The 13,062-nt window shown below is 36.1% G+C and overlaps 1 protein-coding gene across 1 annotated transcript in view; it reads left to right on the plus strand.

Moving 5' to 3' along the window:
• The first annotated feature begins 3,378 nt into the window (after positions 1–3,378).
• LOC121522152 (collagenase 3-like) overlaps positions 3,379–13,062 on the plus strand; it is a 33,615-nt gene continuing 23,931 nt past the window's right edge. The window contains exon 1 of the mRNA XM_041806277.1: positions 3,379–3,501. Coding sequence (XP_041662211.1) covers positions 3,379–3,501 — 123 coding nt within the window. The remainder of the gene's footprint in view (positions 3,502–13,062) is intronic.

Genomic DNA, 13,062 nt, shown 5'->3' on the forward strand with positions numbered 1-13,062 from the left:
TGATTTTATATTTATGTTTTAAAAATCTTAAAATTATAATACCCCCTCTTTAAGAAAGACTTGCTCTGATTCCAGGGAACAATAGAGATTTGGGCCTTCCACGTGACATCCCACCTTAAGAACAGATAGAGTTTTTAATGGATAGAGGACAGTGATCATGAACTGGCAGCCTGGGGGCCGCATCAGGCCCCCCATATCTTCCCCCATCTGGCCAGTGTTATTTAGTCGACTAAAACTATGACTAAAACTGTTCGTTGACAGCCTTTTTTTCCATGATAAGGAAGGAAAGGCAAGTGCAGACTGTAGTGTGGTGAGCAAAGGCTTCCTTTGTTCCAGGGGCAAATGAAGTCCCCTACCAGATTTTTAAAAGCATACCTGATGTCTTAGATTTCTCTGTTTACTAGGGTTAGTATGGCAGAAACAATCTATCCTGAAAGCCTGGTGTAGAGCAGTGGCAGTCCTGATTCCTTAGGAGAAGAAGTGCTCTGAACTTAACCAGTTTTGAACCATTTCACTCCTGAATGTGGAGGGGAAGATTTTCTTTAGCATCATGTCACATAGGCTAGCTAGTTATTTAGGAAGGAGTAAATAACTAGGTATGAGAGTGCAGAGAGCAAAAATCCCAGGTTTTTCAGGGTGCATAGAACACAATTGACCTATGGCTAAGTCCCGCCCTCAAACGCGATGAGCCAAACACAGTGCGCATAGCCGTTCCATACACTCGGACAACTGCTGTCTGGACGTCCATTGAAATTAATAGGAGAAAATCAGTTTTGGTCTGGTTTTATGAGGTTTTTTTGAGATTTTAAGGGTGCGTTCACACCAGAGCTGTTTGGTCCGCTTTAACCGAACTCTGGTCCATTTTCCCGGATGGTCTGGTTCGTTTCGAGTGGTGTGAACGCTCACACAAACTCTGGTGCAGACCAAACAAGCGGACTCTGGACCGCCTGAAACAGGTGGTCTCGGTCCGCTCCTTAACAAACCCTGGTGCGGTTCGTTGGAGGTGTGAACACAAAGCAGACCAACTTGTGAACCAAAGGCAGGATGAGGCATAAAGCATAATAATACACAGATTTGTATGTGATTTAATACACTCAAATACATGTTGGTAACTCCCTTGGCATCTGGGTAGCCATGGCAACACTTCGTAGTCCATGCTGATTTATTCATCTCATGTGAAGGACGACATGCTGGACAGCTCACCACCTTGCCGGCTGCTCATAATGCCAAAATGCAAGAGCAGAAACCACAAGACAGCATAAATTCTGTGGTTTTTAATTGTTTATGTGGAAGGAAAGACCGGTGGAAGGAGTTTCACCTTCTTCTATGCCTTCTTTTCTTCTTGGTCGCTGTTTGTTTGTGGCGACAGCGCCCCTAGCGGGCAGAGGTTGTAGGTGTTCAGACGGTTTGGTCCGCTTGGCCAAGAGAGCAGTGTGAATGCAAACCAAACCAAAGGAAAGTGCAACATGGCAATGTCTGTTCCAAAACGGACCGAGTCCCCGGACTATCAGGTGTGAAAATGACCTAAGTTCAAAAATGGTCAAATGGTGTTCATGGGGTACATGCGACTCCAACACAAGGTATCCTGAGAGTCTGGGCAACGGAGTGTACTTTTTACCCTTTCCTAAGCCACATCTAAACCGAGAAAAGTGTCTTCTTTGGATATAATTGTGCGGTAGACCACAAAATCAACTTGGCGTGAATAAAATTAACAAGGATGTCTACATCTGTTCTAAGGTAAGCCAATGTCATATTTGAGGCAGCATATTGTCACTTTGCTGGAAAGAAATATAAAGTTATCTTAAACATCTCTAACATTAGCTAAAGCTAGCCTAACGTTAGCTCCTAGCTACATTGTTCATTGTGTCAAGTTTTTTGTTGGGAGTTCATTGGCATTTTTTGTTCTAGTTTTTATTCTGTGGTGATCGTACATCATTGTTAGCTGTTGTCCAAAGGGCTCCAGTTAAACTAACATTAACTCTAGAGCTTAGCTTCGTTAACTTATCTGTAAAAGCCGAGGATGGCAAACGTTATGCTGAATGATTCAATGTAAATACTGTAGCACCAAACTAATGGGGAGAAACTCTTGGTAACAATGGTAAAAAGGCCGTTATATTTTTCTCTATTCTGAGCCAAAAACCTTAACTTCAATGGCACTTTGATGCTGATCCTCTATCTTGTGGTCTGAGGTTGTGATGGCAACGAGATGCGGTTTATCACGTTTGCACTGGGATCTGTAAATTTTGGCTTGTAACTGAAGCTTTTTATCGACCTTCTCGACAATAAAATGATTAATATATCCCTCCAATTTGTAGTTTAGCCCTTTTTGGTAACTTCTAGATGATATGTGATCTTTCGGTCTCCAATAATCATCAATGGCCTCCTGTGAAATGTCTCCTACTGTGACAACTGCAGTAGCGTCTGTCAGTGAATGTTCATTGTTTGTCCGAGTGAGTGGAGGGGGCGTGGCTTAGCCATAGGTCAATAGTGTGATATGGCCCCAGAATCAGGCAGGTTAGTTAGAGAATAGGGATTTAATTCCTGGTATATTTCGACATAGAAATGCGTTTGTACCACACAGTCTAATTTGGGGGGCATTTGACTACTTTAAAGTAGGGGGCAGAGGTTAATTAGAGAAAGCATATTTTAAGACATCAGGATGTGTACTTGACTGTGACTGCAGTACAGAAAAGGTTATGGAAGCAGAGAAAGGTAGCACAAAAAGCAACCTAATGTTGATAAATGTCTGGATGTTATGGTATAGTGTTAAAAAAAAGTCTACAAGTTTGTTCTTTGTAACCACTAGTCTTTACTAATGCAACTTTACTAATGCTACTCAAGTGTTTTCCATCAGGACCCCTCAACTTTGGAACAGCCTGCCCAAGGAGAAAAGATGTGTGGCCCTTGCTGTTGTGTCTTAATGCTTTGCTCTACAATTGTCACATTTGGCAAAGCAATCCATAAACCCCTGTTTTTAAAAAGTGGTATACAAATAAAGTTCTCATTGTTATTATAACTTCTGATTTTGGCTTCATCCACATTGATTTTACTCAATTTCCTTATCATTTTCACATGTGATAAATTATATTAATATGGTGAGTTATAAAACAAACACCGAAAACCTTCTGGAAAAAAAACAAACTGCCTTACAAATGTATCATTGCCTGTTAAGTGACATGGTCACTGATCACTATCTCCTCCCACTGTGTGATCAGAGGGGTCACTGTTTACAGACAGTGTGAATATCAAACAGTGTGTAGGAGGATGTCTGCAGTTTTTATCAGAAAGCACAAGAGGACACGACATACTTCTTTCAGGATTCATTAACAACAGTAATACATCTAGGCCTCCTTTATGCAAGGAGATCAGATGTAAAGGATGAACCACTGCAGCATGAGGTCTCTTGCTGGTTTTTGGATCCTTCTGCTGGGCTGGCCAGCCCTGTTCCATGCAGCATCTGTTTCTTCACCAGTTTCACCAGAGGACGAAGTCCTGGCTGAGGTAATTCAGCACCAATTCAAAATATTTAATACAGAAAAATCTTATTTATAGCTAAATGATAATGCACAGTACATGTCACAGTTGTCAGAATAATGATAAACTTTAATATAATTCTGGTGAAAATCTAATGATGTTGGAACCTGCTTGATACAGAGGCTAAAAGAGAACTCCTGGACACTCAGTGTTGGAATGTGTTAATTTAAAAAGTTAATCAAATTAATCACATCACTATGCTGTGATCACAGCATTTTTTAAAATAGTTTTAGTATCTTTTTATGTTTAAAGATTTTTAAAGATTGTTATTGTGGGGGTTTTTCTTACTTTTAATTCTATGTACAGCACATTGAATGGCTGATCTGAGTCCTTATCGATACCACTATCGATACTTTCTATAGTTTGGTGGAAAGACAAAACAAGGACAAATATTTGAACTACAAGTGGTCTTAGCAGAGTATTGCTTTGGTGTAAAGACAGTTCATCACTGCAGCATGTGCCACAATTTTGGTTTTATCTTGACTAACATCCGTCAGCTTTTTAAAGAGAGAACTGCCATTAAGCAGACCTGGATCTGTCTCCTCACTCATCACTGCTGGCTGTGTCTGACCTGTCTGTCATCTCTTCATCCCCAGGCACATAAACATCCGCACTGGAAGACTACAGGAGCAAGTTGTGGTCAAACATAGTCATATGATTAAATTGCATTATTATTTTCTTAACGTGTTAAGGTTTCAATATTAATCACAAGCATTAATGTGTTAATGTAAGCAGCCCAATATTAGGGCTGTCAAAGTTAACGCGTTAATATCGTGTCAACTCAGATTTCTTTTAACGCCACTAATTTTTTTGTTGCATGATTAACGCATGTGCGTTCTGTGTGACCCTCAACCCATCCTGTAGTTTACCAGATCGGGAAGTGGCGCCGTCGTGATGCAGTGCAAGTAAGCAGAAATGGATACAGGACAGAGACTTTTAAATGGCAGGTTCAGTTTAAGATCATGTCAGATCGAGCAGAGGCTCCTACTGTGGACATGAACTGAGTTACCAGGAGTTCGTAGAATCGTAAATAGCCCGTACCATTCGCTGGCAGAGCACACCGCCAATGCAGAGAGCCGCCCCCCCTAGCCATGCTGGATTGTTTACAACCAATAGACTCACTATCTGGCATACCGGTCATTTCCTGGTGGGCCGACACACTTTTTGGCCAGTTTGATTTATTCATTTATCTAGTTCTGTTTTGTACCTGCTCCATAGTGGTGATGCCCCTTTATATCGACTATTGACTGGTCCAATCACTTCTCCTAAAGGTCTGTATATCCCCTCTCCCATCCCCATGCAGCTCCTGCTTGAAAGTGAAAGTATTCTGAGAAAACGAACCAAACGCGCTTAAATGTTCGACTGGGACTGTAAATAAATGCCAAATTCAAAAAACAGACAATCAAGATGCCATCAAAGACTCTGCAGTCTCTATTGGAGACGGTCAGATGCAGATTAATATAAAGCTACATCATGAGGAGGAGGAGGAGGAGGGGACAGATCAGCAGAGTATGACAGGAGCAGAGGTGTTGCAGGTGAGCCTGAGAGTGAAGAAGCTCTGTAGAGTATCATAATATAAGCTAACAAGCATTATTAGACTGTGGGTCTCCTTTATTTATGAATAAAAAATGTTTGAGATTAAATCTGTAGCTCTTCTATGATCTGAAGAATGAAAAGATGGTTAGTTCCTCTTACTACACCATAAAGGTTCTCCACTGAGACTTCTTTTACTTTTACATTCCAGTGAATTTACTGGACTGATGACAGTAATTTCTTACTGTCAGCATTTATTTTACATTTGGGCGTTTTTTAAATTTGAAAATAAAAAAGATGATAAATAATAACAGACATTTTTTAAGTAATTACTTGCTTTTTCCCATGAGTAGGGCAGATGTGTCCACCTTACTCACCTCTGACCACATCAGAACAGTGAAACACCATTAGTTGTGTCTGTCTTATTGGTGAGCTCTCAGCAGAGACTTGACTTCTCCCAGTAATCTGTAATGTAATTCTCTAAGTATATTTAGTCTCTCAGTGATCTGTAGTGTAATTCTCTAACTGTATTTAGTCTCTCAGTAATCTGTAGTGTAATTCTCTAACTGTATTTAGTCTCTCAGTAATCTGTAGTGTAATTCTCTAACTGTATTTAGTCTCTCAGTAATCTGTAGTGTAATTCTCTAACTATATTTAGTCTCTCAGTAATCTGTAGTGTAATTCTCTAACTGTATTTAGTCTCTCAGTGATCTGTAGTGTAATTCTCTAACTATATTTAGTCTCTCAGTGATCTGTAGTGTAATTCTCTAACTATATTTAGTCTCTCAGTGATCTGTAGTGTAATTCTCTAACTGTATTTAGTCTCTCAGTGATCTGTAGTGTAATTCTCTAACTATATTTAGTCTCTCAGTGATCTGTAGTGTAATTCTCTAACTATATTTAGTCTCTCAGTGATCTGTAGTGTAATTCTCTAACTGTATTTAGTCTCTCAGTAATCTGTAGTGTAATTCTCTAACTGTATTTAGTCTCTCAGTAATCTGTAGTGTAATTCTCTAACTGTATTAGTCTCTCAGTAATCTGTAGTGTAATTCTCTAACTGTATTTAGTCTCTCAGTGATCTGTAGTGTAATTCTCTAACTATATTTAGTCTCTCAGTGATCTGTAGTGTAATTCTCTAACTGTATTTAGTCTCAGTGATCTGTAGTGTAATCCTCTAACTGTATTTAGTCTCTCAGTGATCTGTAGTGTAATTCTCTAACTGTATTTAGTCTCTCAGTAATCTGTAGTGTAATTCTCTAACTGTATTAGTCTCTCAGTAATCTGTAGTGTAATTCTCTAACTGTATTTAGTCTCTCAGTGATCTGTAGTGTAATTCTCTAACTATATTTAGTCTCTCAGTGATCTGTAGTGTAATTCTCTAACTGTATTTAGTCTCTCAGTGATCTGTAGTGTAATTCTCTAACTGTATTTAGTCTCAGTGATCTGTAGTGTAATTCTCTAACTGTATTTAGTCTCAGTGATCTGTAGTGTAATTCTCTAACTGTATTTAGTCTCAGTGATCTGTAGTGTAATTCTCTAACTGTATTTAGTCTCAGTGATCTGTAGTGTAATTCTCTAACTGTATTTAGTCTCAGTGATCTGTAGTGTAATTCTCTAACTGTATTTAGTCTCAGTGATCTGTAGTGTAATTCTCTAACTGTATTTAGTCTCAGTGATCTGTAGACTAATTATCTAACTGTATTTAGTCTCAGTGATCTGTAGTGTAATTCTCTAACTGTATTTAGTCTCAGTGATCTGTAGTGTAATTCTCTAACTGTATTAGTCTCTCAGTGATCTGTAGTGTAATTCTCTAACTGTATTAGTCTCTCAGTAATCTGTAGTGTAATTCTCTAACTGTATTAGTCTCTCAGTGATCTGTAGTGTAATTCTCTAACTGTATTTAGTCTCTCAGTAATCTGTAGTGTAATTCTCTAACTGTATTTAGTCTCTCAGTAATCTGTAGTGTAATTCTCTAACTGTATTAGTCTCTCAGTAATCTGTAATGTAATTCTCTAACTGTATTAGTCTCTCAGTGATCTGTAGTGTAATTCTCTAACTGTATTTAGTCTATCAGTAATCTGTAGTGTAATTCTCTAACTGTATTAGTCTCTCAGTGATCTGTAGTGTAATTCTCTAACTGTATTAGTCTCTCAGTAATCTGTAGTGTAATTCTCTAACTGTATTTAGTCTCTCAGTAATCTGTAGTGTAATTCTCTAACTGTATTAGTCTCTCAGTGATCTGTAGTGTAATTCTCTAACTATATTTAGTCTCCCAGTAATCTGTAATGTAATTCTCTAACTGTATTAGTCTCTCAGTAATCTGTAGTGTAATTCTCTAACTATATTTAGTCTCTCAGTGATCTGTAATGTAATTCTCTAACTGTATTAGTCTCTCAGTGATCTGTAGTGTAATTCTCTAACTGTATTAGTCTCTCAGTAATCTGTAATGTAATTCTCTAACTATATTTAGTCTCTCAGTGATCTGTAATGTAATTCTCTAACTGTATTTAGTCTCTCAGTGATCTGTAGTGTAATTCTCTAACTATATTTAGTCTCTCAGTGATCTGTAGTGTAATTCTCTAACTATATTTAGTCTCTCAGTGATCTGTAGTGTAATTCTCTAACTATATTTAGTCTCCCAGTGATCTGTAATGTAATTCTCTAACTATATTTAGTCTCCCAGTGATCTGTAGTGTAATTCTCTAACTATATTTAGTCTCTCAGTGATCTGTAGTGTAATTCTCTAACTATATTTAGTCTCCCAGTAATCTGTAATGTAATTCTCTAACTATATTTAGTCTCCCAGTAATCTGTAATGTAATTCTCTAACTATATTTAGTCTCCCAGTAATCTGTAGTGTAATTCTCTAACTATATTTAGTCTCCCAGTAATCTGTAATGTAATTCTCTAACTATATTTAGTCTCCCAGTAATCTGTAGTGTAATTCTCTAACTATATTTAGTCTCTCAGTGATCTGTAGTGTAATTCTCTAACTATATTTAGTCTCTCAGTAATCTGTAATGTAATTCTCTAACTATATTTAGTCTCCCAGTAATCTGTAATGTAATTCTCTAACTATATTTAGTCTCTCAGTGATCTGTAGTGTAATTCTCTAACTATATTTAGTCTCTCAGTAATCTGTAATGTAATTCTCTAACTATATTTAGTCTCCCAGTAACCTGTAATGTAATTCTCTAACTGTATTTAGTCTCTCAGTAATCTGTAGTGTAATTCTCTAACTGTATTTAGTCTCTCAGTAATCTGTAGTGTAATTCTCTAACTGTATTAGTCTCTCAGTAATCTGTAGTGTAATTCTCTAACTGTATTTAGTCTCTCAGTAATCTGTAGTGTAATTCTCTAACTGTATTAGTCTCTCAGTAATCTGTAGTGTAATTCTCTAACTGTATTAGTCTCTCAGTGATCTGTAGTGTAATTCTCTAACTGTATTTAGTCTCTCAGTAATCTGTAGTGTAATTCTCTAACTGTATTTAGTCTCTCAGTAATCTGTAGTGTAATTCTCTAACTGTATTAGTCTCTCAGTAATCTGTAGTGTAATTCTCTAACTGTATTTAGTCTCTCAGTAATCTGTAGTGTAATTCTCTAACTGTATTAGTCTCTCAGTGATCTGTAGTGTAATTCTCTAACTGTATTTAGTCTCAGTGATCTGTAGTGTAATTCTCTAACTGTATTTAGTCTCAGTGATCTGTAGTGTAATTCTCTAACTGTATTTAGTCTCAGTGATCTGTAGTGTAATCCTCTAACTGTATTTAGTCTCAGTGATCTGTAGTGTAATCCTCTAACTGTATTTAGTCTCAGTGATCTGTAGACTAATTATCTAACTGTATTTAGTCTCAGTGATCTGTAGTGTAATTCTCTAACTGTATTTAGTCTCAGTGATCTGTAGTGTAATTCTCTAACTGTATTTAGTCTCAGTGATCTGTAGTGTAATTCTCTAACTGTATTTAGTCTCTCAGTGATCTGTAGTGTAATTCTCTAACTGTATTTAGTCTCAGTGATCTGTAGTGTAATTCTCTAACTGTATTTAGTCTCAGTGATCTGTAGTGTAATTCTCTAACTGTATTTAGTCTCAGTGATCTGTAGTGTAATCCTCTAACTGTATTTAGTCTCAGTGATCTGTAGTGTAATTCTCTAACTGTATTTAGTCTCAGTGATCTGTAGTGTAATTCTCTAACTGTATTTAGTCTCAGTGATCTGTAGTGTAATTCTCTAACTGTATTTAGTCTCTCAGTAATCTGTAGTGTAATTCTCTAACTGTATTTAGTCTCTCAGTGATCTGTAGTGTAATTCTCTAACTATATTTAGTCTCTCAGTAATCTGTAATGTAATTCTCTAACTATATTTAGTCTCCCAGTGATCTGTAATGTAATTCTCTAACTGTATTAGTCTCTCAGTGATCTGTAGTGTAATTCTCTAACTGTATTAGTCTCTCAGTAATCTGTAGTGTAATTCTCTAACTGTATTTAGTCTCTCAGTGATCTGTAGTGTAATTCTCTAACTATATTTAGTCTCTCAGTGATCTGTAGTGTAATTCTCTAACTGTATTTAGTCTCTCAGTAATCTGTAGTGTAATTCTCTAACTGTATTTAGTCTCTCAGTAATCTGTAGTGTAATTCTCTAACTGTATTAGTCTCTCAGTGATCTGTAGTGTAATTCTCTAACTGTATTTAGTCTCTCAGTAATCTGTAGTGTAATTCTCTAACTGTATTAGTCTCTCAGTAATCTGTAGTGTAATTCTCTAACTGTATTAGTCTCTCAGTAATCTGTAGTGTAATTCTCTAACTGTATTAGTCTCTCAGTAATCTGTAGTGTAATTCTCTAACTGTATTTAGTCTCTCAGTAATCTGTAGTGTAATTCTCTAACTGTATTAGTCTCTCAGTGATCTGTAATGTAATTCTCTAACTATATTTAGTCTCTCAGTGATCTGTAATGTAATTCTCTAACTGTATTTAGTCTCTCAGTGATCTGTAGTGTAATTCTCTAACTGTATTAGTCTCTCAGTAATCTGTAGTGTAATTCTCTAACTATATTTAGTCTCTCAGTGATCTGTAGTGTAATTCTCTAACTATATTTAGTCTCTCAGTGATCTGTAGTGTAATTCTCTAACTATATTTAGTCTCCCAGTAATCTGTAATGTAATTCTCTAACTATATTTAGTCTCTCAGTGATCTGTAGTGTAATTCTCTAACTGTATTAGTCTCTCAGTGATCTGTAATGTAATTCTCTAACTGTATTAGTCTCTCAGTGATCTGTAGTGTAATTCTCTAACTGTATTAGTCTCTCAGTGATCTGTAGTGTAATTCTCTAACTGTATTTAGTCTCTCAGTGATCTGTAGTGTAATTCTCTAACTGTATTTAGTCTCTCAGTGATCTGTAGTGTAATTCTCTAACTGTATTTAGTCTCTCAGTAATCTGTAGTGTAATTCTCTAACTGTATTAGTCTCTCAGTGATCTGTAGTGTAATTCTCTAACTGTATTTAGTCTCTCAGTGATCTGTAGTGTAATTCTCTAACTGTATTTAGTCTCTCAGTGATCTGTAGTGTAATTCTCTAACTATATTTAGTCTCTCAGTGATCTGTAGTGTAATTCTCTAACTATATTTAGTCTCTCAGTAATCTGTAATGTAATTCTCTAACTATATTTAGTCTCCCAGTAATCTGTAATGTAATTCTCTAACTATATTTAGTCTCTCAGTGATCTGTAGTGTAATTCTCTAACTGTATTTAGTCTCTCAGTGATCTGTAGTGTAATTCTCTAACTGTATTAGTCTCTCAGTGATCTGTAGTGTAATTCTCTAACTATATTTAGTCTCTCAGTGATCTGTAGTGTAATTCTCTAACTGTATTTAGTCTCTCAGTGATCTGTAATGTAATTCTCTAATATTTAGTCTCCCAGTAATCTGTAGTGTAATTCTCTAACTGTATTTAGTCTCTCAGTGATCTGTAGTGTAATTCTCTAACTATATTTAGTCTCTCAGTAATCTGTAATGTAATTCTCTAACTATATTTAGTCTCCCAGTAATCTGTAATGTAATTCTCTAACTATATTTAGTCTCTCAGTGATCTGTAGTGTAATTCTCTAACTATATTTAGTCTCTCAGTAATCTGTAATGTAATTCTCTAACTATATTTAGTCTCCCAGTAATCTGTAATGTAATTCTCTAACTATATTTAGTCTCTCAGTGATCTGTAGTGTAATTCTCTAACTATATTTAGTCTCCCAGTAATCTGTAATGTAATTCTCTAACTGTATTAGTCTCTCAGTAATCTGTAGTGTAATTCTCTAACTGTATTTAGTCTCTCAGTAATCTGTAGTGTAATTCTCTAACTGTATTAGTCTCTCAGTAATCTGTAATGTAATTCTCTAACTGTATTAGTCTCTCAGTAATCTGTAGTGTAATTCTCTAACTGTATTTAGTCTCTCAGTAATCTGTAATGTAATTCTCTAACTATATTTAGTCTCTTAGTGATCTGTAGTGTAATTCTCTAACTATATTTAGTCTCTCAGTAATCTGTAATGTAATTCTCTAACTATATTTAGTCTCCCAGTAATCTGTAATGTAATTCTCTAACTGTATTAGTCTCTCAGTAATCTGTAGTGTAATTCTCTAACTGTATTAGTCTCTCAGTAATCTGTAGTGTAATTCTCTAACTATATTTAGTCTCTCAGTGATCTGTAATGTAATTCTCTAACTGTATTAGTCTCTCAGTAATCTGTAGTGTAATTCTCTAACTGTATTAGTCTCTCAGTGATCTGTAGTGTAATTCTCTAACTGTATTTAGTCTCTCAGTGATCTGTAGTGTAATTCTCTAACTGTATTAGTCTCTCAGTGATCTGTAATGTAATTCTCTAACTGTATTAGTCTCTCAGTGATCTGTAGTGTAATTCTCTAACTGTATTAGTCTCTCAGTGATCTGTAGTGTAATTCTCTAACTGTATTTAGTCTCAGTGATCTGTATTGTTATTCTCTAACTGTATTTAGTCTCTCAGTGATCTGTAGTGTAATTCTCTAACTGTATTTAGTCTCTCAGTAATCTGTAGTGTAATTCTCTAACTGTATTAGTCTCTCAGTGATCTGTAGTGTAATTCTCTAACTGTATTTAGTCTCTCAGTGATCTGTAGTGTAATTCTCTAACTGTATTAGTCTCTCAGTGATCTGTAGTGTAATTCTCTAACTGTATTTAGTCTCTCTTAGTGATCTGTAGTGTAATTCTCTAACTGTATTAGTCTCTCAGTGATCTGTAGTGTAATTCTCTAACTGTATTAGTCTCTCAGTGATCTGTAGTGTAATTCTCTAACTATATTTAGTCTCTCAGTGATCTGTAGTGTAATTCTCTAACTGTATTTAGTCTCTCAGTGATCTGTAGTGTAATTCTCTAACTGTATTAGTCTCTCAGTGATCTGTAGTGTAATTCTCTAACTATATTTAGTCTCTCAGTGATCTGTAGTGTAATTCTCTAACTGTATTAGTCTCTCAGTGATCTGTAATGTAATTCTCTAACTGTATTTAGTCTCTCAGTGATCTGTAGTGTAATTCTCTAACTGTATTTAGTCTCTCTTTTTTTGTATCATCCTGTTGTGAGTCCTCTTGTTGTAAAGGGATGATTGTGAGCCTTTATTTCCCCCATGTGAGGTTGAAATTCTCTGCTTTAAGTGTGAAGGTTCAGGAATGATCTTTGAGTGATTTAAACTTGACCGACCATGCTCTTTATGTCCATGTGTGATTTTTAGATTGTTCTGTGCTAAGCTGCTGAGAACAACGGAGGAGTTAACTTCTAGAAGTGTGAAGTTTGACTCTACACTGTGGTATCATTCAGTAATGTTACATCTGTTTCTCTTGGGCTTGAGTTTACCATGTTATGCTCTCAGCATATTTTTGGAGCATTCACTATCTTTGAACTTAGTCAAGAGAATTTTCTGGATATTATCAGTTGTTTTGGGTTGTTGGCCTTACCAAACATTTGTATAAAGAAAGC

The sequence above is a fragment of the Cheilinus undulatus genome, linkage group 2 (assembly GCF_018320785.1).
Source record: "Cheilinus undulatus linkage group 2, ASM1832078v1, whole genome shotgun sequence".
Lineage (NCBI taxonomy): Eukaryota > Metazoa > Chordata > Actinopteri > Labriformes > Labridae > Cheilinus > Cheilinus undulatus.